This window comes from Carassius gibelio, chromosome B24, assembly GCF_023724105.1.
Source record: "Carassius gibelio isolate Cgi1373 ecotype wild population from Czech Republic chromosome B24, carGib1.2-hapl.c, whole genome shotgun sequence".
Lineage (NCBI taxonomy): Eukaryota > Metazoa > Chordata > Actinopteri > Cypriniformes > Cyprinidae > Carassius > Carassius gibelio.
Window position 1 is genome coordinate 3,846,850 of NC_068419.1, and position 25,543 is coordinate 3,872,392.

General features: G+C 38.2%; 1 protein-coding gene across 11 annotated transcripts in view; it reads right to left on the bottom strand.

The window, feature by feature from the left end:
• The window catches only part of LOC128013242 (obscurin-like), a 60,054-nt gene that overhangs the window by 2,746 nt on the left and 31,765 nt on the right, over nucleotides 1–25,543 (bottom strand). For 4 of the 11 annotated variants that reach the window (XM_052596071.1, XM_052596072.1, XM_052596074.1 and 1 more), the window contains 37 exons: nucleotides 20,298–20,567; nucleotides 19,464–19,733; nucleotides 18,588–18,866; nucleotides 17,951–18,208; nucleotides 17,460–17,726; nucleotides 16,972–17,244; nucleotides 15,187–15,453; nucleotides 14,431–14,706; nucleotides 13,870–14,142; nucleotides 13,492–13,782; nucleotides 12,805–13,074; nucleotides 11,051–12,307; nucleotides 10,497–10,778; nucleotides 9,977–10,058; nucleotides 9,691–9,824; nucleotides 9,163–9,360; nucleotides 8,923–8,964; nucleotides 8,673–8,771; nucleotides 8,345–8,563; nucleotides 8,191–8,218; nucleotides 8,037–8,080; nucleotides 7,806–7,907; nucleotides 5,333–5,472; nucleotides 4,792–4,992; nucleotides 4,589–4,665; nucleotides 4,331–4,501; nucleotides 4,023–4,182; nucleotides 3,451–3,567; nucleotides 3,173–3,337; nucleotides 2,899–3,057; nucleotides 2,525–2,702; nucleotides 1,274–1,387; nucleotides 1,029–1,196; nucleotides 839–941; nucleotides 528–657; nucleotides 349–451; nucleotides 98–140 (listed from right to left, as the gene is read on the bottom strand). In XM_052596071.1, the coding sequence (XP_052452031.1) occupies nucleotides 98–140; nucleotides 349–451; nucleotides 528–657; nucleotides 839–941; nucleotides 1,029–1,196; nucleotides 1,274–1,387; nucleotides 2,525–2,702; nucleotides 2,899–3,057; nucleotides 3,173–3,337; nucleotides 3,451–3,567; nucleotides 4,023–4,182; nucleotides 4,331–4,501; nucleotides 4,589–4,665; nucleotides 4,792–4,992; nucleotides 5,333–5,472; nucleotides 7,806–7,907; nucleotides 8,037–8,080; nucleotides 8,191–8,218; nucleotides 8,345–8,563; nucleotides 8,673–8,771; nucleotides 8,923–8,964; nucleotides 9,163–9,360; nucleotides 9,691–9,824; nucleotides 9,977–10,058; nucleotides 10,497–10,778; nucleotides 11,051–12,307; nucleotides 12,805–13,074; nucleotides 13,492–13,782; nucleotides 13,870–14,142; nucleotides 14,431–14,706; nucleotides 15,187–15,453; nucleotides 16,972–17,244; nucleotides 17,460–17,726; nucleotides 17,951–18,208; nucleotides 18,588–18,866; nucleotides 19,464–19,733; nucleotides 20,298–20,567 (7,510 nt within the window). Of the gene's footprint in view, nucleotides 1–97; nucleotides 141–348; nucleotides 452–527; nucleotides 658–838; nucleotides 942–1,028; nucleotides 1,197–1,273; nucleotides 1,388–2,524; nucleotides 2,703–2,898; nucleotides 3,058–3,172; nucleotides 3,338–3,450; nucleotides 3,568–4,022; nucleotides 4,183–4,330; nucleotides 4,502–4,588; nucleotides 4,666–4,791; nucleotides 4,993–5,332; nucleotides 5,473–6,281; nucleotides 7,261–7,805; nucleotides 7,908–8,036; nucleotides 8,081–8,190; nucleotides 8,219–8,344; nucleotides 8,564–8,672; nucleotides 8,772–8,922; nucleotides 8,965–9,162; nucleotides 9,361–9,690; nucleotides 9,825–9,976; nucleotides 10,059–10,496; nucleotides 10,779–11,050; nucleotides 12,308–12,804; nucleotides 13,075–13,491; nucleotides 13,783–13,869; nucleotides 14,143–14,430; nucleotides 14,707–15,186; nucleotides 15,454–16,971; nucleotides 17,245–17,459; nucleotides 17,727–17,950; nucleotides 18,209–18,587; nucleotides 18,867–19,463; nucleotides 19,734–20,297; nucleotides 20,568–25,025; nucleotides 25,107–25,391; nucleotides 25,467–25,543 lie in introns of those variants that run through there. The other 7 variants (XM_052596067.1, XM_052596068.1, XM_052596070.1 and 4 more) reach the window with 7 other exon arrangements.

A 25,543-nucleotide genomic window follows, 5' to 3' on the forward strand; every position in this document is an offset into this window, starting at 1 on the left:
TGTCACTTTTGATCAATGTAATGAGTCTTTACTGAATAAAGTTGACTTTTGAATAGTAGTGCATTCAATTTGTGCTTAGGTGTGTGCGTAGACTTACATAATTATGGTTTTCTTCGGTATTTTCGTCTCTTGCTCCATTACTATTTGAAAAATAAAAATGGCAAAATTGAATCAAATCAAATGATTTTCCGTTATCGAATTTCAGGCAATTCATTGCTTGTCAAAGAGGTACAAACATGATGCGCAAATAAGAAAAATACATTCCTAAATTCTAAATATAAGTGAATGCACTTTACAAAATACACTTTTCTTATTTTCTGGACCTGTATTGACGGGCATCTCTTTTACCTTCTATACTGATGGCCTGATCTGCTCTACGTTCTCGTGCCATTGCCACAGCAGGAGTGATCAGCTGAGCCGCACACCTGGCACTGCCCAGACGGTTCGACAGCTGCAAAAGAATAATATGATGATGATGAGGCTTATTTCCTCAGGAACTGAAAGGACTAAAGTAACAATCTCCATACCTCACACTCATAATGTCCAAGGTCTCGTTCTCCAGGGTTCTTGATAACTAGAACCAACACTCCACTGCGCGGTTCACTGTATGTTTGAAACTTCTCCTGGTCTGTCAGCAGTTTACCATCCTTGAACCATCTGTCCAGGGAATGGCATAGTTTAACATTTAATGCAATTCATTTTGAGTTAAAACTGTTGGGTTGTTGGAAGTTTTCTATTGAATGCATTGATAATATGAATCACCCAGATCTTCTGGGCTATTTTGACTCATTATTGAAACATGGAAATAACATAAATGACAGTGTTATGGAGTGACTACCTTATCTTGGGACTCGGTGCGCTCTGGATGGTGCAGGTGAATTGAGCATCTTCTCCTGGATATAGGGTGGCATTCCGGATCTTATTCACAAAACGTGGAGGTACTGCATGAGGAGTGAATAAAAATGAGAAGGAATGAATTGGAGTGCAACCAGCTTTACGAAGTTGGAAACATCAGGTTGCTCACTCACCCTGCACAGTGATTTTGCCTAGTGTGCTGGCGTTGCCCGCAGAGCTGGTGGCGAAGCACATGTACTGTCCTGAGTCATCTGCTGTCATGTTGTCCAAAATGAGTGTGCAAGAGCCGTCTGGGTCCTCAATGATGATGTGATGAGGATCCGCTTCCACGGCACGCCCGTCTGTTTGTGAAAACCGATAGATGAATTACTTCTAAGATGACATCAAGAAGGGAAACCCGTAAGATTTGATTCCTTACCTTTGTACCAGGTGACCTGTGGCTTGGGAGCACCAGTGACCTTGCATGCGAGCTTTACTGTCTGTCCGAGCTCTGCTGTGCAGTCTGTCAACACCGCGTCAAAATCTGGAGGGCCTGTAACATAAATAAAATGCTAAATATTAAGACTAGGGTTTATTTTTACTGTAGTATTTAAAACCATGCCATTGTATTTAGGAGAACTGATATCAGCTCACCCAAAATGTTTAATTCTGATTAAAATGAATAAATCAACCTCATGTCATTCCAAACCCATAAGTTCATTTTCGGAACACAAATTTAGATATTTTTGATGAGCTCTCGGACCCTCCATTGACAGCAAGGATATTACCATGATCAACGCACAGAAACATAGCAAGGACATCAGTAAAGTAGTCCATGTGACATCAGGTTCAACTGTAATTTTACGAGGCTACGATAATACTTTTAGTGCGAAAAAAACAACAACAATAATTTATTCAACAATTTTTCTTCCCGAGTTACCGTCTTTAGCCATTTTGGAAAGTACCCAAGAATGTAATCAGCGTTGTTTACGTTCAGCACGCACACAGTGTTTTTGTATTCCGAAGATAAACTAAGGTCTTACAGGTTTGGAACAACATGAGGGTGAATAATTAATGATAGAATTTTCATTTTTGGGTGAACTAACCCTTTAATTGGAGAGTTTTTTTTTCTCTTTTTGCCACTTGCTGCAGGAATTACGTATTTTGTTGGCCAAACCCATAAACAGCAGCAGTTTTGGTTAAATATTAAATAACATTTTTGGTTAAATGCCTGAAATAAGCTCAAGTTATTTTCACATTTTATTCTATGACGTAAAACACATCAGTTAAAAGTGATAAAAAAAAAAAAAAGCATTTACTGATCTTTAAAAAGGCAGCTGTGGCTAAATGGGACTACAGAAGGAGTTGAGGACATTAATCACACCAGACAAGGCGTTTTTTTTTTTTATTATCATGCTATTGCAAAGTATTCTAACTCAAACTTTCTAACATACAGAGTTATTGCAAGCTCAGTGTTGTTATTCATTTTATTCAACTTTTTATTTTTGCAATTGTATCTGGCCTAATTAATTTATGATAATAATCATGATGAACAAAATGTGTAAAATTTCAAAACTTTAGTTGGTCCCAGAGCTTATTTTCTGCAAATAATCCAGCCAATGGAACAATCCTTTTGGGTTTTTGACAAGGAAACCAGGCTGATGCTAACATGCTAATGCTGGATACTTACTCCATGCTGGCATGCTGTGGCGCTGCTGAAGGTCACGGAGGTCACGCAGCCATGAGTTCTTGATGATAACAGTCCGTGCCTGCAACGTGTATTTTCTCACGGAGTCCTCCCGCTCATGCCAGATCTCAAACGCTCTTTCATCACCCTCTACCGTCTCGTTCACATCGATGTTTGTAAGCTAAAGAAAAAAACAAATTATTTCATAATGCATTAGATTTTTATAAACAGTGAAGCTATGTTGCAAACCAGTAATTAAGAAATCCCTGTGAAGACAGAATCTGGCCAGTCTAAATGATCAACATTGGCCTTTTGTGTTAAATGCAGTATGTGCATCACTTAGTGTAAGCCATTTAAATGCTTTTGCAAATCCCAACCTTCATCATATTCTTGAACACATATGCTTGGGTGTCTGTGTTCGTGTCTCTCTTCTGTTTGCAGATGACCACATGGTTTTTGAAGAGGAAAACGTGGCGGTGGTGACCTCTGGAAGATGTTCGAATTCCAGGAGCTCCTTCCCAAACAGTGAAGGGCCCCTGTAGAAAAATTCATAACTTCATTTTACAATAATTTTTTTAAATGTTTTTATTTACTACAAATAGGTGAAACGGGTAAGACCATAAATGCTGACATTTGAGTTAGGGAATGTACCTGTCTAATAGGTTCTCCCAGCGCCTCCAGATTGGCGGGGTAGTTCTCTATGAGAGAGACATGGTGTGTGTTTTCTGAACGCTGGGAGAGGGACGACACCATGGCATAGGCCTGCTCCAACAAACAGCAGTTTTGACCGTTCCTCGCCTTGTTCCGGATCAATTCCTAAAGTAAAATCATGTGAACTTTCAAAAGTTAGTGAACAGTTGTATCCCGTTAAACAACACAATTTCTATATATTTGGAGGAAAAATTTGTATTGTGGTATTTAATTATTACCTTCAGTAAAGCTCTGTACTTCTGAATTCTCTCTGGTGGTCTCTGAAGGTAAGCGTTGATGCTTAGCACTGGACCCTCTGAGGGGTCAACATTTGCCAACTCTGAGACCGTATACTTCTAAAGAAAAAATACATGAAATATGTTACATTCTGTGTCTTGAGTATCAAATTCTTTCAGTTTAAATTAGCGCTGTCAAATGATTAATCACAATTAATCACATCCAAAACAAGTTTTTGTTCACATAATATAAGTGTGTATGCTGTGTATATTTATTATGTATATATAAATACACACATAATACAGTATATATTTTGAAAATATTTCCATGTATATATTTATATTCATATAATTAATATTATATACAAATATTTTAAGTGTATAAACATTAAATATTTTTCTTAAATATATACATCCAAGCGTGTGTGTATTTATACATACATAATAAATAAACAAAGCACACACACATATATTATGTAAACAAAAACCTTTATTTTGATCATATATAATTTTTTTAAGCAAGTTTTATGCCCCAGGAAAACCTTAACCGTACGGTCAATATATTGTAAACCCACCTTGAAATATTGGTGAACTTCTTTCTCACTGATGACGGACTCCGCTTGCAATTGTCCAATGAGGTACTGCAAATATTTCTCAAACCCTTCAGAGTTTCTCAGTAAATGCATGGCAATGTCATCATCTGTGTCACAGTCACGCAGACCAGGCAGCAAAGAACTGGAAAACAATCAACTTCATTATGAATTTTCCTGTTGTCACATTCCATATGTCAAGCCTGGCACATAAATGAAAACAATTCTTATACTTCTTAAAAATGTTGAAAATAGTTGATTCAGAGTAATATTTGATTGTCTGAACTCTGTACCTGCTGTGGAAGGATTTCAAATCATTGATATTACGGAAGATGGTCTCCTTCTGACTGGTGATTTCAGATGGTGTGCTCTCTTCATCCACACGCTTCAGATGGTGTGATGTGAAGAACTCCATCTCCTTCAGGAACTCAGTTTCTGTGCTAATCAGCTCCTGGACGAGTTGACTAGATACAAGTGAAAGCGAGGTAAAATTACCAAAGTAGTAAAAAATAAAATGCACACTGCATTTTTAATAAAATGTCCAAATTTACCAAAGTTTCTTCTTGTACTCTGTCTCTGTGACTTCTTCTCTGGTGGTCTCTGGGAGGTCTGCAACATCTGCAGACAGCTACAACACAGCCATTCCATCATCAGTGAGAAATTATAAGATGCACAAGCAAATGCACAATTTTTTTTAAATCAATATTTTACCACTACGTGACCAGTCATCCATTTTGAATGATCCTGAACTGACCTTCAGTCTTTTGTCGAGATACGCAGGTGAGACCCATCCCTGGCGAGATGGATTGGATTTGGTGGGCTTGGTGCGGACCAGCCATTTAAGTGGGTGGGCAGAATCCAGAACCTCCACATACTGGCCCTCTTTCAGAGCGATGGCATCTTTACTGACCCCCATGGGGTTGTAGTCAGCGGTCACCACATAAATATCAAACATCTGCACAGATTCATTGAGATAACAGAGCATTTAGAAAAGGTGACTTGCCCTCCTAACCCTTTATAATATGAGAAAAGCTCTGGATTCTGCTTTTAAATATCATTCTGTGAACTGAAGATTAACTAGATGTTTAATTTACCCCCCAAAAATAATATGCACAACAGAATTATGATACTAACATTACATCCATTTTTATTTCCCCTAACTGGTAAATTAATGCATACAAAATTTGTCTGAAAATTCTTGTGAGAACAGAATAGCAACATGTTTGACACCATACTTTAGTTCTAATATTAAATTGAATTTGTTAATGACACTGAGAATGTGTTATTTCTAATACCTCTCCTCGGGCATCTCCTTCATCTGACTCAGATGAGGAGTCTGCGATCAGAGATGGAGGCCGTGATCGGCCGTGATATGGAGATGGGGATGGTGTTTTTGTTTCATCATCGCTGTCAGGTCCTGGGACACGCAATGAAGCTTGAGGCAGACAGAGACCAAAAGGATAGAGGAAGAAAGAGATATTGTGTCAATTAATTATGGCCACAACAGTATTTAAGTATCATGTCTGACAGCATGGACTTTAGCATCACATTTGCACAGGACTTCAAAACATTTGATCAGATTACGATATTCAGTTAAAAAGTCAGCAGATGCATATTCAGAATGTAATTTGAAAATATAAATCTGGACATGAAATTTGAATGATAATAATAATAAACAGCAAAAATAGGTAGCTACCCCAAATGTTATATTGTAAGCAAACATTTTGTTTTAAAGAAAAAAAAAAAACATATAGGCTACACTGTACATATGTACTTCGTAATTTAAGTTTGATCATAGTTTAAATGGTCTTCAACATATAAACTTGATAAAGGCCTTATATTAACAACATTAGCAATGGTGTTTGTGTGGTATATTAGACATATCTTTACAACAGTTGTTCCCAAACTGCGGGTTTATTTCTTTATAAATGTAAATATTTGACATATGCTGTTAGCTGATGTGAGCCGTCAGTGTTACTAAAGTAAACAGTTGAATATAACACTACTGGCGTTCGAAGAATCGCTACGTACATTTAAATCTCGCGTTGACAAATGCTTCCGCTTTAAAAGTCCGCCATTTTTAAAAATACCGACTGAACAAGACGGTTATAAAAGCTGCGGCAATCTCCGCACAAAAATTATTGCAAAAAAAGTGCATTTTGCTTAAAAGTCAGACAGCCCGAAAAGATACGAAATTATGGTAAAATGTATTCGGGAATTATATCTCCAAAAATGGACGGTGAGAATGATTTATGAGGAAAACTGTCCCAGTTTCGATGACATAAACTAAAGAGAAGGTAAGCAGCAAACATCGTTTGTATTTATCCTACAATTAAAATGAGAAAGTATCTTTGCTTCCAGGAAGTGTTAATTGTTTTATTTGGTTTGTTACCTGTAAAATGTAATTGTGTTTCAAGCTATTGCCATATTTAGGCGAGACAGGGCGGTGGGGGCCTAGACAGGGCAGTGGGGGTCCATGATAATAATTTGAATAAGACATAAAGAGTTATTGTAGTTTGAAAAGTTTGGGATCCACTGGATTTAAAATAAAGTTTCTAAATAAGAGGTACTAGAATTGTGTAATTTTACAAACTAAGTTCATTAATTCATCCATTGATCATTTTGTGCATATTTTACAGAAATATTCACCAGACAAACCTTTTCATTGCTGTTACAAAAAAGGATTTATTTGACTGATTTGAGCTCACCACTTCTAAGGTCCACTATCAGTTACTTTTTAAGCATCTATGACTCAGTATAACAACTAATACTGTACTTGATTAAATTTCTCCTCTGATTTAACATGCATAATATCATGCTTATGTAAAAATAAAATTATGCCCACACAAACAGTAATATATTGCTCATGCGTTGTATATACTGAAACAGAGACACCTTGAAAGTGTAAAAATGAGACAGTCTGCATCCACTGAATTTCAGAATGATTTTAATGAATGATTGGCCCTGATTTTAAAGAACCATGACTTTATTACCACTAGGCAATACTTTAAGCATTTTTAACTTTATTAAAGACATTAAATGTATGCCTTTTTGAAAAAAAGGTTGAGAGCCACAGAAACAAGCAAAGTGATTAACAACAGCATAGCCTCATGAAGAAAAAGTCAAGGTTCTGGTGTGTTACACTGGAGGTTCTGCGGATACATACTGGTTACTTTGGGCCAAGATTTCATCCACTGGAGCACTTGATGGTTCTGTAAGCTGTCTGAACAAATCAATGCTTCAATGAGAATGTGAGTGAATAGAGGGATGAGAGGATGGATGGATAGTTTGATGGATAGACAAAAGAATGGAGTCAGTGAGCTGTGAAGGAATTGAGGGATCCAGAGATACGTATTTTTTGTTTTTATTTTTCAAAATATAAATCAGAAGGGAAGTTAAGGAATCTACACAGAATGTTGTACACAGTATAATGAATTATTTAATACGGAATTTGCAACAGGTGTACTCCATTTCAGTACTACGTACATCCTGTGACATAAAATGAAACATTTGAGCACACACTAAACTCAATCAAAAACAGTGCACACTGTTTTGAGTGAATATTAGGATGCATCTGTTGAAAAGGACTACATTAGCTAGATAAATAGTTATTAATATTGCAAAATGACATAAAATGGACAAAGGCTAATTTAATAAATGTTAGTACAGTATAAATAGTACATCCATATTGTAATTCAGTCCGGCAGTTCAGATTCTAAAAATATTTAGCTCTATATTATTGATAAAAAAAAAACAGTTTTCTCTTACCTTGAGTAATTCTGGCAGATACCATTTCTGTGATTTGGGTTGTGAGTTTTTGTAAGAACTCCTCTGTACCCACTTCACCCATGGAAGGTAGTTTGATCTCTCCTGAGATGTGATCACAGTAATCATTTGTATTGTCGGAGATTATTTGACAAATACATGATCATAGCAGTCGCTTACTCTGATATAATCTGAAAGTGCATTGACATAAAAATAAAAAAAAAGTAGTTTCACCTTTGCCCTCTTCCTCCGGTGGGCTGATAGTAATTCCCAGAACCCTGGAGAAAAAAAATAAAATAAAAAAACTCTAAATCTCTAAAACTTTAAAATGTTTTGATGAATAAAAGTATCTAAACTGACAGCTGTAAGCTTTTATATTTAAACTTACTCTGGCCCCACTTTCTTTTGCTCTGGTGCTGTTGGACAGAAAAATAAGCATGATGAAAAGACTACTGTACACATACAGTAAAGCCAAAATCTCAGTATTATAAAATAAAATGTAAAAGTCATTATGGTCAATAACTGAAGCATGAGTTCCTGACCTGTCTCCACATCCAGTCGGGCTGTGTTGACTGATTGTCCAGCACGGTTGGTGGCAATGCAAGTGTACATGCCGCCATGTTTTGTTTCCACTTCCATGAGGATGAGACTATGTTGACGGCCAGAGCTGGCCACCTTGTAACCTGGTGTGTCTGCCTTTATCCACAGAACATCCTTATCTGACACTTCCTTTAACCAGTTTACAGATGGGGTTGGGGAGCCTTTGGAAGACAGTAACTGAACGTTATGCTTAATGCTTTTGTCTACCTCTCAAAATTGCATCTAAAGTAATTTTCTTGGTATTTAATGTATTGTGGTAACACCCCATACCTTCCACTTTGACTGACAGCGTTATACTTGCTCCCTGTTTCACCTTCTTGTTGCTGAACCTCTCCAGGAAGCGTGGTGGTACAAGTGGCACCTTTGAATCTATTTGTGGAAAAACACAAGTGGTGTAGCAAATTACATGCGTGCATAATCTTTCATATCAATACTTTAAATGTCAAAACACATTTGTATCTTACATCATGTGGAACAATGATTCATAATCACACGTGCTGTATGCAAGATAGATGCTTACCTCTCATCCGTCCTTGTTCAGGTGCGGGGTGCTCTCCAGGAGCTAATTAGTGAATTTAAATAAAGAAACAAACAGAAAAACATTTTTGAATTTATTTAGCACGTTTAATGTGGAGAACAATTTGACTGTAATTGATTAATAATTTATGATTTCAACATGCTTCCATTTCCTGTCACAGTCTTACAAAGACCCCATGCAAGTAACATATAAAAAGAGTTAAAGTATCCAAGGAACACTTACCCTGTACATTCAGATGTGCTGAAGAGTAGGCAGAGCCAGCTATATTGCTAATGTATGCTGAGTATTCTCCAGTGTCCTCGTGCTTAACATCTAAAATCTCAAGACTGTGCTGATCTCGCTCGCTTGACAATACAATTCTGCTGGAGGCTTGGAGTGGGGTGCCATCCTTAAACCAGTAAACCCTTGGTGTAGGAAATCCTGCAGAAAGGCGTTGAACATTAAATTGTTTGTCACCCATTTACATCTGCAAATGCAACAGCTGAAAATTACAGTAGACTTAAATTCAAAACAGTGTGCATGTTTACTAGGAATATAAACAAGTTCATAACAAATAGACTGGATACAAAGAAGGATTAAGGACATTAATGTCATTATGGTTAGAGCAACTAGAGTTGAATAGATACAACAGGTGCAGATGGAAAAAAGGAAACACTTGGAATAAATAGTGCATAATTAATCAGAATACAGATGAAATAGAATCTGAAATGAAACAGAATTTGCATTAATGGGAACTAAAACATTGCTGACCTTTAACCCTGAAACTCATTTTGGCAATGGGTGCTCCGGGACTGAGGAATAAATCATGTAACTCATCCACAACTTGAGGAAGCTGCTCGTCCTCTGCCACCGACTCAAAAGCCTCCGTGTCCCTGTGCTCGGAGCTAAAAGAGCAAACCAAACACAAGCAGAAGCCAATTTAGAACTAGCATGATATTTAAATAAGAGGTTTGTTTTGGCAGGATCTGAGCAAAATCTGTAGTACTGATGTAAAAACATCATACAAATCACTTTAAATTAAATGAGTGAATCTTACCTAGACACATAACCTTTAGCACTGACATAGGAAGATGTCTCTGTGGCATCGGCTGCTGTGTCATAGTCTGAGCTGCAAGACACTTTAAAGATACACAAGACTGAATCAATAATCAAACAACATGAGTCTAGAAATCTTGAGTCTCTAAGAATAGTATAAAAAATAGTAACAAAAATCTTTACTAATTTACTAACACTCAATATTCAAACAACAGATCACCAAAAATGAAGAAAACAGATGAAAGGATCTTTAATTAGTTCTGAGTATCAAAATACATAGAAATATCAAGAGGATTCATCTTAAGTATGTTGATAATGTAGGTGCATTTTTAGGCATTCTAGAGACAAACAACAACATTGATAAAACGCATGCAATCACATTCTCACAATTCACAGATGCACCGGTAAAAGAAAGTGCAATCTTTGTTAAAACGTTTCAGTCTGGAACACAATTTTGCTTTCTTATCTACATTTGTGAGTTCTGGGTTTTGGTTAACACTTTCTTTTAACAGTGTACTCACTGTCCACCCTCAGCTCAGCCTTGCTGGAGGCGATGCCACTGTCATTTTCAGCCATGCATCGGTACACGCCCATGTCTGTGGGCAGCACAGCTGTGATGATCAGCTGGCGATGGCCTTCCTGGTCTTCATTGATCATGTAGTGGTCGCTTTCCTCCAATATCTTTCCATCCTTGAACCATCTCACAGTGGGTGGAGGATTGCCAACAATTACACAGTCAAAACTGACTGGAAACCCATCAGGAACATCTTGGCTACGGAGCTCCGTCAAGAAGACGGGTGCCGCTGGGAGGTTGGTAGGTGATTAAAAGAACAGAGAAGAGCAAACAAAACCAAAAAAACAAAACAAATCATAGCAATTTTTTTTAGGAGAAATGCTGAACCAGGCGAAAACATGACATGCCATCACTTTGAAATCCAAAACAAGCAAGTCGCACCATTTCTGGTGCTGCCTTATAATGACAAACAAAATCCAGCACTGAATCATGCAACTTATGAAGAAACAAACAACAGTTGCAAAAAATTTATAGTAGAACCACATGGAAGAAATGTCATACCAGGGCGTCCTGTCATGAAAGCAGGCATCGGTCGCTCCTGAGTTGGGGTTTGGGAGCCATCTTGGGAGAAACCCATCTTTGTGATACGCAGCTCTACCTTAGTACCTGCTACTGCTATGATGGCTGTTTCGATTGGCACTCCTTGATAAGTAAACATTTCCTGGAAGCGCTGGGAAGCTACTTGAGCTTCTGCACGATTATCAAAACGTATGTAGATATACTGATCATCTTCCCGGTAAGATTTTAGGTCCGTTGGTGGTAAATCTCCTTCATCTGCACTAACAAACGGTTCCTCTTCCACATCCGGGGGGAGACAAGTACGAAGAAGTCGCCGTAATCGTTTGCTTGCTTGCCGTAAAGTCTCATCCATTTCACTCCCTGAGGAGCTCTCAGCTTCGCTATCTGCACTGTAGCCCAGAGTGAGGGGGCGTCGCCCAGAAGATTCCCGCAGTGACCCGACAGTGACTTTGCCACTATGGGTGGAAATACCAAACTTATTGGTTACTTCACAAGTATATACACCTGTGTCTTTGGTTGTGGCAGCTGTCACTACTAGAGAGCAGGTGCCATCATTATAGATGTCAATATGATGGTGCTTGCCATCTGTTAAGGGTTCACCATCTTTCAGCCAGCGAACTTTATCTGGCTTACCCTCCACAATGCACTCGAGATGAATTGTCCCATTGGGCTCCTTAGACTGATCCTTAAATACTTCTTTGAAGACTGGTCGCATGTCCTTCCTGGCTTTATAACCTTTGAAGGCTGCCTGAATCTTGACAGCAGCCTCTAGCAACTCATCCCCTTTCGGAGCTTCCATGACAGGTTCCACAGATGTCTTTGTAACAGATTGCTCTGTCATCTGGAAGTGCTCATACAGTTTCTTGGAGGCAATAGTCTCAGTGTGACTTTCCACAGTCATAGAGGACTGGCTGCTTTTCTTTAGGTAAGACACCAAGCTTGTTGTCCCACTGAGAGATTCCTCATCAGAACTTGTATAGAGATTAGGCTCCCCAGTGATATTAGGAGTTGGTTCAGCAGGTATCACTTCCTTTTCAGATACTTTTCCCTCTTTGCTCTGGGCTTTTTCTTTTCCATCTTCTTCTGGCAACTCTGAAATTGAATCTAACGTGGGTTCCCGACTCATTCTCCTCTTCTTGGCCACTGCATCCCATAGAGCATGTAAATCTCCCTCAGAAGCCGCCTCAGGAGGCAGTTTGGGCTGGCTGCCTGCATCCTGAGAAAGGGTTGTGTCATCTCCTGTAATCAGGGAGCCATTCATAAAAAGTCTTACTCATGTATATGATAAAATTTTTATGTTGGAAAAAAATATATTAAATATATCAACAATCTATCCTTGCAACAGCAATTTCACTGTAATTAAACTCAAGTAAACTGTGAATAATACATAAAATCTAATCTAAATTTATCACTGAAACAAAAAGAATTAAAAAAAGTGAAAAACAGGAGCTAAAAACATGAAAAGAAAAGACTATGTAATAGTTGTAGTAACATTTCTAAATATATTGTACTTGATGCTGAAAACCCTATTTTGACATTGCAGTCTTATTGACATGCATATGACAGTAACCTGAAGAAGTTGGAAAGAGACAGGAAAAAGATATTTGGAGACTCTAATCTCATTATGAAGTTCCAAACACTATAACCAAGACATACACAAATGATCGTTTCCACATATGAGGTTGACAAAAAACAACCATAGTAAGTTAGATGTGAGGTTAAGCAAAGTAAAGTACCTTCGAGGTTGAGGTTGATTGAAGTCTTTGCCTCTTCTGAGGCTACACAAGAATAGACACCCTGATCTATAGACTGGAAATCCTTTATGAGCAAAACTTGGCTCTTTCCTTCTGTTACCATTTGGTACTTGACCCCAAAATCTATCTCTCTGTTGTCCTTTAGCCATGTGACTGATTTGCTCTCTGTAGAAAGTTCACACTCCAAACGAACCATCTTTCCTTTTTGGATCTTAGAGCTGCTTAACATTTTGGTCATGGTCACTGGTGCATCTGAAGATCCAAGGTACATTCAAAGAACAGTTGAAAAAATGTAGCAAGAATTTAGCAAGAACAAATACAAAACACAACAAATATAAAATACACTTGTTTAGAGTATATTTTTTAGTGTTTACTACTACTGTAGCATCTAGGGTAGAGTTCTTCACTCCTGGTCCTAGAGAGCCACTTTCCTTCTGAGTTTAGTTCTAGCTGTAATTAAGGTTTTGGGGTTTAGTTTAAATCTATAGTCTATAGGTGTGTTGGAGCACAGTTGAAACTAAACTCTGCAAGAAAGTAGCTCTCCAGGACCGGGAGTGAGGATCCCTGAACTACTGCAGAATAGCAAGTCTTCTATATAGATGAAAAAAAACGATGTACTCTGTAAGGTTGCTTTCAACAAATTGGTTATTTCAGCAAGTATTCACTTACCAAGTGTCACAGTTTGAGGCAGCTGAACAGGCTCTCCAACACCAGCACGGTTGATGGCCGCCACTCTGAACCTGTAACCTGCCCCAGGTATGAGGTTTTCAACCAGAAATTCAGTGTTGCATACCGGTTCTGTGTGGCAGGGCAGCCAGAGGGCACTGTCTACTAGACGCATTTCCACACGGTAACCAGTGATTGGACTTCCTCCATCACTAAGGGGCGTGAACCAAGACAAGGTGACAAACTCTGGACCTTTACTAACCAGCTCTGGGTCTTCAGGAGGATCAGGCACAGCTATAAATAACCAGATAAAAAAAAAAAAAAATTTATAAGCATAATAGCAGAAATTATAATGAATGAAGCACAAATTAAGACCCTTACATATTGTGATGAGTTTGGCCATTGATAAGGCATCCCGTGCTGCAAATGTTATTTCCTGTGTGGGCTGAGCATGGGCTTTCTTCAAAATTAGGCTGTAGGAAGAGCCACTTGCTCTCATGGCCCATTGGTCATTACATTTTAGCTCAACACCATTTGCATACCAAGTCACTTCACTCTCAGGCACAGCTTCATTCAAAACACAAGTGAACTCAACTTGTTCTCCTGCAATGGCAGTCTTATTTTCCAAAGGCTTGACCACCTCCAGTTGCCAAGCTGTACAGAACAAATCCATAACATTTAATTAATTTACATTTATGCATTTTAGCATAATATTTTATATATTATAAAACAGGAACATGAAACTACAGCATAATAGTAAATAAATATATACCATGTATGATAAAGAAAATTAACTGCATCATTATTCGAACTAATAGTCATGACCTATACAGCTACAGCAGTAATTTTTCTGTAATAAAATATAATCATCTAAATGACATCATCTGATGTAATATCTTACATCTATCTAAAGTAAATGCTAATACTAAAGAAATTACCTACTTTTGACAGACAGAAGAGCAGTAGTTGATGAAGTGCCGGCTTGGAATGTAACCCTTGTGTTTTCACAAGGATGCAAGTCCTTTAAAAGCAGAAGATGGCGTCTACCACTCTCAAAGGAAACAATCTCAACGTTTGCGGACTCCTTTACAGGCTTGCCATCGATTAACCACTGGCAATCCTTGGTTTCAGGACGAGACAAGGAGCATTCAAAAAGTGCTTCCCCACCATTAATGGTCTCCACGTCACTCAGCTCTTGAAGAATGTCAATTGGTTTAGCTGCAAGACAGAGACAATGCCTGAAAAAACACTAGCTTTATACACGCCAAAACAAGTCCCTGTAATATTCAATGACTTTGACTGGCCTTGAATTAAAAACAACTTCTGAACTTAAAACAATTACTGAATCTTGCACAATCACACTCAATTAAAATTTCTTCCAACATTTCACTAGCATATACAGAAGCATTCAGCACAGAGTAGCGTAAGAAGCAAAGGTAGCTGTGATACAAGCACATGATGGTTAATGCATAGCCAGCCAGATGATGATGATGATGATGATGCTAAAAACAGCAATTTTGGGAGTAAAAAAAAAAAAAACTGTATTCCAATAAAACCCTTTGTGGTAAGCCCTTACTTGTGCAATTTACAACTAAATATTTCTCAAAGTCTTTGCGAGTCTTATACTGGCTCTTTGTGATGATCCAGCTTTGAGTTATGGATGACACACAGATTCTCTTTGTCTACAGGTGTGCTCACCTTGCACCCTGAGATGTGCCATGACAGAGGTTCCTTCTGCCTCACAGGAGTACATTCCCCCATCCTGGGGCTCTGCACAGCTAATGTACAACCGTGCAACAGTCCAGTCCTGTTCCACTATCACCCTGCGACCGTCTGCTTGCACAGGTATGCCGTTTCGCTTCCATACGGCCTTGACTGGCCGGGAGTACTGACAGATGAACTCTGCTGGCTGGTTTTCTGCTACGTGTTGGTCCTCCATGGCACTGACCACCTCCACATTGGGATCTATAGAGGGTTGGTGGTGGGGATAAGTAATATTCACAAGACCCCAGTGCACTTTGAAGTAGAGTTCTTCACCTCAAGCCTCTTTTAGGTTTTGGGTGGTATTTAATGTAATTTAAAGCTAAAATATAAGCCTGGTACTTTATTCAGTTTACAACAACAGCCTTTACAACCTCATCATCTAAGACAGTGCTGTAGCTGTTTCTTTTTCTTTCACATTGAAATAAGTGTAAGTGTAACATCTTTTGCTTCTCTACTCCAAACTGACCAAGGACATGGTCAATTACAAACAACACATGCCTAGTTGCCTTGTCAAGTCAAACTAAGGCCAGTTTATAGAAAAAGTACATGCAGGACAAACAAACAATGAAGACTGATAAGTGTACACTTATCTGATTTAGAGTGCATGCAAGGATATTATTGTTTTCTCTTTGAATTTTTGGGCATAAAGTTGCTTGAACAATTTCACTTAGATGCTTTGGTGCATCCAATGCCAATAGGGCTTTCAGTTTTATATAGGCCTATACATTTTACCTCAAGCATATTAACAAAATGAAATAAAAAAAAATTAAGATCGATAGCTGGAGTAGTGATAGGCTGTATGTCAAATAATATGCAAAAAATAGACAAACAATATACTGACTTCTACAGACACTTTTTTTTTGATAATGATGATGAAAAATCTTGTTTTTTAATTTAAATCATCTGAACTATTCATTTACTTTTTTCAGCATTTTTTTAACATGATTAATTGAGATTAATTAATATGAATATCATGCTTTTTTATGGAAGGGCCAGGGCAAAAAAAGTCTGGGCATATAAAAATCTGAAACCCTGGCCTGACTGTGCCAGTAGTAAAAATGTTTGTATTGAGACCTGCTCCATTTACAAACTCAAAATCAGTGTTCTTATTTAATAATTAGTATGCCAATTTTGTAAGTAATTAGCAAGCCGTGATACTGCAGCCAATTCCAATTTTAGGTTAGAAATACATGGCACATGGACTACATGCATCCATGAATTATCTTTAAAAAAAATATATATATTTTTTCAACCCATCTTTCCATATACTTTTACCTAACAGTAAAGAGTCTAACAAAAAGATTCAATTCTAGTCATGGGTAACCCTAAAAGAAAATAAAGTAAATCAAATCTTGTTCTGACAGGATTGCATTATTGAGCACTTAACCAAAGGACTCTCCAGGGTAGTCTGTGCAAAGACACTTTGGATTTAGAGTATTATTAATATGGATAAGTAATTCAGTAATGTGAGTATACAAGTCTGAAGAACACAAACAGTACTGAATTACCTCAAGGACAGATTTAGACACAATTCAAGATTTATGGTCTAACTGTAACTGTTAAAAAGATGTCAAGACAACCTAAATGCTTCACAGAATGAGTAACCGACTTTTATGTTTAGGAAATTCATCGACACAGTATTAGTCCAATGCTAGTAAAATTTTAAGCTTTTACATTTCTGTGCTGCCAAGTACTGCCAAGCACCACTGCATTTGGTACCTTTCACTAACAGCTTGGCGGAGGATGTCAGGCCACCTGTTTTGAACAGGACTGTACCCGAATCATTGGGAGAAAGGTTCCTTAGGGTGAGAGTGTGGACATGGTCTTCACCCACACTCATTTCACTGAAGGTACTGTTCTCCAAACGAGTGCCGTCTAGCCACCACTGAACTCTGCCTTTGGCACGGCGAGAGAGCTGGCAGGAGAAAATTGCCTGTTCGCCCACAAACACATCTGTATTCTTTATACCCGACACTATGAGAACCTCAGCCTCTGCAGAGACCAGACACAGAATCCCTTAGATCCCCAGTGTCTAAAAACACTCATACATTGAGGATTCTTCAAGAACATAATGTGAACTTATGAGGATGTAATGACAAAAAGGTACAGATTTTATATAACCTCCAGTCGGAGAAAAATCTGTTTGCTTTAAAACTGGAACTGTTATAACTAAAATACAGATTGCTAATTATTTAACAATTTGATACCTTGCACAGTGACTGATGCTGTGGTCAACTGGTCTCCAGCATCACAAGTGTAGTAGCCATTGTCCTCTGGTTCCAGATCATGGACATGGAGCTCCAGCACACACCCTTCCTTTTTCATTTCAAATTTCTTACTGGGTTGGAGCACCACTCCACCCTTTCTCCACTCTACACTTTTAACTGGCTTAGAAAGCTCACAGCGCAAGGTGATACTTTCTCCCTCTATTGCATTCTGGTTGTCTAACTCCTTCCGGAAGTATGCAGGTTGACCTGAAGATGGAGAAGAAAAGAAGTTAAAAGAATGTAAATTTCAGATTTTAAACGGCTGCTGATACCTGTGAGGGTATAAAAATCTTATTTGTTCCACAGGAGGGGCAGTTATAAAGAAATGAAAACCAGAACAAGTCTTCTTGAAACCCATTTGTGTTCACTTTATATTCTGCCATGTTTATAAAATGAAAACAAAAAAGTCAAAAGCCTACAAACCCGTTTACCTTTAACAGTAAGGGTGGCACAGCTTTCTGCATCTTTGGTTTTGCATGTATACAACCCTGCATCTCCTTCCTCCACTCTAAGGATGCGGAGCTGATGGACAGCTCTGTCCTTGTAAAGCAGATACTGCCCCCCTGCCTTTATCATCACTTCATCTTTGTACCAGGTGACAGAGGCCTCAGGGTCAGAAGTCATGCAGGACAGTGTGACTGTTTGACCCTCTTTGGCAGTTAAGTCCAGAGGCTTCTCTAAGAATATGACTATGGACAGGAGAAACCCAAACCCAAGTGCTGTCACATCACAGTGTCTGACTGATGACTCTGAAACTTAGACACTTGAAGCAATTGAACATATACTGTGGTACATTAAAAGAGCTTTACTAAGTGAGAAACTTCTGTTTTAACAGTTATGGGCAGTAAATAGACAAAAGACTGTTTGAACCAAAGAATGTATGAAAAATTCTCAAAAAACAAAAACAGGACAATTTTGAAGTGTAGCTGTAGAATACCCAAGGCTAATGGAAAAGCAGCTGGAAGCCTTTTGTTATTATTGTGCAAAATTAGTGCAGCTACTACCTAATGACAGACAGATGATTATTTGCCAACAATGAGCGCTGTTAGCCATAATGTGTCTTTTTACCTTTGGGTTTCTCCTGCACCAACAAGTAGGCGACGCTCTTCTCAGGGCCAACCACAAAGGCAACATCACCTGAGTCATCGGGTGTGACCATTTTCAGCACTAGGCTGTGTTCCCTCCCTCGGCAGCTGATTTGATTCAAGTCATTGTTTTGAAGGTGGTTGGAGCCGAGCCACCACTCGACATTCGTAACCCCTGTATGAGACACCTCACACAGGAAGATAGCATCCTCGCCCGTTATCACTGTCACATCCTTTAATTCTCTTGTGATTTTTACACATTCTGGGAATGGATGGAAGGAATGTGATGAAAGGGACTTTTGAGGATCTTCCGAAAAGTCAAAAGAGGTAAATATCCCACTACTGACTATCTACTATAGGTGACTTATATTGTGAGAGGATGTATTAGTCCACCAAACAGTGTAGTTTTTAAAGAAAGTTTGTGGTTTTGTTGGAACATTAAAAACAAATCCCAGAATTGTGGACAGCATTATGTGATCAAAGTTCACATATATTTGCTTTACATACTACTTGGATCATGCCTTAGTGACAATCTAAAGCAGGGATCCTCAAATCTGGCCCACAAGATCCACTTTCCTGCAGAGTTTAGCTCTAACCCTAATCAAACACACCTGAGCATGCTAATCAATGTCTTCAGGATCATTAGAAAATCACAGGTAGATGAGTTTGATCAGGGTTGGAGCTAAACTCTGCAGTGCATTGGCCCTCTAGGGCAAGATTTGAGAAAGCCTGATCTAAAATATAAAAGCTACTCAATCTATTCATTATTTGAATATGCTAATACTAATATGTACTTTTGCTTCTGCAGGGAAACAATGCAAAATAGAGCCCATCTCTAAAGAAGAATCAAGATTGTTACCTTTGACAGTCAATGTAGCTTTGCTTCTTTTGTCTCCTGCTTCACATATGTACTCGCCACCATCACCCACTGATAGCTTATGGATTTCCAAGGTTTGGATTCTGCCATCACTCTTTATGGAATACTTCTTTCCATCAGATAGGACCTGAGTACCCTTCTTCCAGGTCACACTGGTATCAGGTATTGAAGTTTCGCAACATAATGAGGCACTGCCTCCCTCTGTGATTTCCTGGCTTGTTAACTCCTTCACAAACGACAGCACAGGGACTGCTGTTGGGAATCAACGAAACATAAAACACATTCTAAGATATTTGCAAACCCTAAACCTGCATATTAGAAGATTACAAGATGGTAACAATTTTTCTTTTATATAATTGTTTCTAAACGCATCCAGGGACAAGATAAGCCTAACCTGGGAATGCTTGAATCATGAAACTTTTGCAGCACTTCTATTCTAGATCAAATTAATCACTGATTAGAAAAAAGGAACACAGAATAGTCAACCTAAACGAATATACAAAGAAATAAAACTCTACATACTACCAAGCAATGGACAAGACAAATTTGGCAAGTGCAGACAAAGCATACAACATGCATGAAATGTTGAGCTTTCTTTTTGGTGTATATAAAAAGGCTGGTCACATGTAATTTTTTTTGCTTATTATATTACATATGTGGAATGGTTTGAATATTTATGGGTATAGGATGATCATACACACAAATACTAAACACATGCAGCAAATAGTGCATGTATTCAAACTCACTGAGAAATAAATATAGGTGTGAAATTAAACAAACTACTATTTAGAAATCCCCAAAATTCATTAGTTTTACCTCTGACTGTAAGACAGGCTAAAGAAGTGTGTGCACCCACATGGAAGGACACCGTGCCTGAGTCTTTTTGAGTGACACTTCTTAGTGTAAGTGTGTGTCTTTTGCCTTCCATTCGGATTTCATTCATCTCATTGTTCTGTAGTGGAACGTCTTGCAGCGTCCACTGAACAATGAGTGCATTGTCATGAGAGACAAGGCATTCGAAATGAACGTCCTCGCCTTCATTGACAATGCAGCTCTTCAAGCCAGTTAAGATCGTGATTTCAGGTTCTGAAAGCAAAATCAGGTTTAATTTTTTCAGAAGCACTCAACAGATCATAAAATAAATAACCTTCCACAGTATCACTTTAACATCTACTATAAGCTAAGCTTTTCAAGAAAATTCACAGCAGTTCATGACAGAAATAGCAACACTGGTATAAAAATAAATGTTAAACTACAAGGGTATGGTTTATAATGTTATGTCGAATGCAAAAAACTCTTATACTTAACTCTTGTACTTAATCTAGTAAAATGAAATGGGAGTGCATTGGAGAAAGTTTGTGCAAGTTTTGATGAAATTTAAAGTTTGAAACCATGTGCATAAGAAGGTGTTAAAGGTGTTCTGGGATCAAGTACAAGCAAACCATGAGAGAGGATGATGGCATTATACTTAGGATGGTGTGGAGTAGATGCATGATCATCAAAAGAGGATGATCAGGTAAAGTTTGATCAGGAGGGATTAGGACTACAATGTGATTCATACCCTTCACAATGAGTTTGGCATATGTCCGATCATGTTCTGTTTCACAGCAGTACTCTCCAGTGTCTCCTTCTTGTAGCTTGTAAATGAGAAGCTCAGCAACAGCCCCATCTTGCTTCAGCTGATATTTGTGGCTTGCTTCTATTACACTTTTGTCTTTCCTCCAGATGACTTTGGCCCCAGCTTTGTCAAGTTCACATCGAAACACTGCATTTTCCCCAGCTTCACTTTCTAGATCTTTCAGAGATGATTTGAAAAGAACTGGCAGTGCTGCAAAAGGTGAGTAAACAAGTGTTTCAAGGTCATCATGAAGAAACGGCTTTAAATGATAAAGGAAAGAAAGATGGTTCAAGCTCAAGCCTACCCTTAACTTTCAGATGTGCAATACTTTGGCAATCTCCAGTGTCACAAATATAGTCACCAGAGTCCTCACAATCAAGGTCGTGTATGACCAGTTGGGCATGGTGACCATCTTGCTTTAATTCATATTTAGCACAGGGGCAAAGGCCAATTTCACCCCTGCGCCACTCAACTGGAATGTTTGCTTTGGAGAGCTCACACTGGAAGCTGATGCTCTCCCCCTCAACAGCTGCCTGGTTCTTTAGTGTTTGTGTGAAAATGGCTGGAAGTGCTGCCAATGCACAGAATGGTATAAGATGGAAGAGATTAAAGATTTTCCAGACAAGTAAGACCCGAAATCAACAGTTCAAACAAACATTATAGTATACCTACAGTATACAATAAAATGTCTTTCTTTAAAGTATTTTCATAATAAGCTGTGGAAGCATTTATACTTCACAAACACGGGATAAATGTGGAAGTGAAGTTCAAAGATGGGTTTGAATAATGGCAAAATTCAAGAAGCAGTTGTTGTTCTCCTACCATTAACTTTGAAATTGGCTGTGGTAATGCTGTCTCCACAATCACAAGCATAGTCTCCAGCATCTTCAGGTTTAACATCAGTGATCTTCAGTTCAACAGTAGAGCCAAATTGCCTGATGAGGTACTTTTCTCCAGAATGGATCACCTGCATCCCTTTCCTCCAAACAACAGGAACTCCAAGTTTGGAAAGCTCACACTGGAAGATGATGCTTTCTCCTTCAATAGCTGTCTGGTTTTTTAGCTCTCGTGTGAAGGTGGCTGGAAGAGCTGACAATTTAAAGAGTGGTATGATGTAGTAAATATTTTTTTTCAGAGAAGTAAGATCAAGATAATACAACTGCAAACAATGGTTAGTTAGAATAAAAAATAAATAAATTGGCCTTAACTTCATTTAAAATTGGGGAATCATTTGCACTTCACAACCAAGGAATGCACGTGACAATGCATTTCAAAGATGCATTAAAATGATGGAAAAATTCATGAAGCTTTTGGTCTTTTCCTACCATTAACCTTGATGTTGGCAGCTGTCATGCTGTCTTCGCAATCACAAAAATAATCTCCAGCATCTTTAGGTTTGATATCAGTGATCTTCAGCTCAACAGTAGAGCCAACTTGCTTGATGAGGTACTTTCCTCCAGAATGGATCACCTGTGTTCCTTTCCTCCAAACCACAGGAACATCGGGTTTTGAGATTTCACAGTGCAAAGTGACACTATCCCCTTCTTGAATTTCTTGGTTCTGTAGCTCACGTTTGAAGACCACTGGTAATGCTGAGAAATCAGGCAAATTTGTTGAACTATGAACAGGATCTTGTGTGATTAGGTTTACACTTTGAATCAAAAATATTCTTTCCACTGATGGATGTAAAACATTCTTCTACAAAGGCTTAACTTATATTTTTACCACCTTCTAAGATGTTTAACCAAACCTGCCACTTTGCTGCAAATGGCAAACTATAAACCAGACAAATAATTTGGTACACTAGAATAGCCAATGCAGAGCACTATGAAGACATTATTAATGAAGCTTCTTCATCGTTGAATACGGTTCAAATAAAAGATGAGTCCTACCATTGACTTTGATGTTAGCAGTGCAGATGTTATCTCCACAATCACAAGCATAATCTCCAGCGTCTTCAGGTTTAACATCAATGATCTTCAGCTCAACAGAAGAGCTAACTTGCTTGATAATGTACTTTTCTCCAGAACTAATGACCTTGGTTCCTTTTCTCCAAACCACAGGAACTCCAGGTTTTGAGAGTTCACAGCGCAAAGTAACACTTTCCCCTTCTTGAAGATTTTGGTTCTGTAGCTCACGTTTGAAGACCACCGGTAATGCTGTGGAATTAGGAAAATTGGTTGAACCAGACACTGGATCTTGTGAGATTTATACTGCCTAAAAATGTCTTCCACTGAAAGATGTAAAACATTCTTCTGAAATGGTTTAACTTATTAACTTGGGCAAAGTTGTTAAACCAGGAAAAGGATCTTGTGAGATTAATTTGTCATTGTTAGGTCGTTGAGGGGTCAAATAAAAGCTCAGTCCTACCATTGACTTTGATGTTAGCAGTGGTGATGTTGTCTCCACAATCACAAGCATAGTCTCCGCTATCTTCAGGGTTAACATCAATGATTTCCAACTCAACCGTAGTCCCAGCTTGTCTGATGATGTACTTTCCACCAGTATGGATCACCTGTGTTCCTTTCCTCCAAATCACAGGAACTCCAGGTTTTGAGAGTTCACAGCGCAGAATAACAGTGCCACCTTCATCACATGCTTGGTTTAGCAGTACTTCCGTAAACTGAATTGGGAGAGCTGTTGAGGCAGGCACTTGTTGAGTATACTAGGTCAATTTGTTCACTATTCTGTAATAACACAGATTGTGTACAGGCAAAACATCTTAACTTTATAATATTACTTTCTAAATATTAAACCTAAGTCAGGGAAGTTCACTATAAATACACTGTAAAACTACTAATGAATGTTTTACAAGAATATAAGAATGTTTGTCATCAACACCAATGAGACCACTCAAAGAGAAACATTTCTGAGGTTCACATAGCCATTTAAAGCAATCCAGTTTGTATGTTTAAAAAAAAAATAATAATTCACCATCAAGACTGAAAATATATCTTGAAAATATTCAAGATACAAAAACAATGCCTGAATCAGTTTCCATCCATGCACAGTATGGCAGAATTAAGACTTTGAATACATTTTTGGATTTCATAGAGCTAAAAACTGCATGAAAATTGTTACATTTAGAGATACAAATCAAACTGAAATGAAAAATGTTGAAAGACCAGCCTGCAATGGTAAAGAACAGTCTACAGAATAATACACATACAAATGTGTGGGAGCAGAGTGAATTGCTCCTGACCCAAAAATTGCAGAATGCAACTATCACCTCTAGAAACATTTTAATTAAAATGCCAACAGTCTAGTCTTTTCTTAAAAATCAAAGCAAGAGGAGAGGACAGAACTAATGTTCCTAAACCAGCTACTTTCACTAAACCGAAGTACACAAATAAAGATGAATATCATCTGAGGCAAGCTAAACTCTTCCCTATAACCACCATCCACTATAGCCCTCTTCACCCTTGTACACTGCAAGTACAATGTGGGAGCAGGTAAAGTGGAAGGAGCAAAATGCATCAATAGCCATTGATTTTCAAGTGATAGAATATAAGTGAAACAAAAATAAAACAAAATTAGATTAGCAACATGTGCTTCACTTTTACTTATTCAATGACACTTTAAAAAAAAAAGAAAAATTAACTTCTATTTTGCTGATTTTGTCTGGTTATAAAAGTAGGAGCAACAGTTCTAAAAATGTCACAAAAAATAAATGAATAAACAATGCTTAGACCGAATATCAAAAGGATTTTTGATCAAAGGTAAGAAATTTAAATGCTTGTCAACAAAATAAAGACACCACAACAAAGAGTGCTCAACGACACTATTGTAAATGCAAAAGCGAATGTGTGGCCACATGCTATTCCATTCAAAAGAACGCATTACTGAACATTTTGACTGAGATTCACTTTTCTATTCTCACATAAACGTGCTGCACGACAGGCAGGAAACAGACATCAGTTTCATACCACTGAGCTCTGCCTGTTTCTCTTTCTTCTGCTTCTGGAAGTCTGATTCAAGGGCAGCAGATGGACGGAGGAACTTTAGAGCTGTGACAAAAGACACATTCATGTAAACTGCAACCCTTGGCCAAAACTGTAAGGATCTTAGAACACAAATAGCAATGCCTGTGTCAGCCATGTTGGACAATGGTGGAAAATACGAAAAAAGCAGACATTCTTATTCTACAGAAGCATTCATGCATGTTGACTAAATGAAAGCCCCTAAAGCCTGACTGATTTCTGACTGACAGATAGCACGGCCAACAAGAAGAATTCAAGCTTCTGACCAAGAAAACAAAGCACAGACAGACATTCTGAACATTTTCTCTGTACCATCGACTGATGCTCCCTGCTCAGTAGTCTGCTTCTGAAGTCCTGGTTGGTATAAGGGTGTCTGTGCCTTCAGAACTGTGACAAAGAACATTTTGTAGATGGAATCACAGACATTGCAATCTCAAAGAAGACCAAAGCTTCTAAAGTGTCCA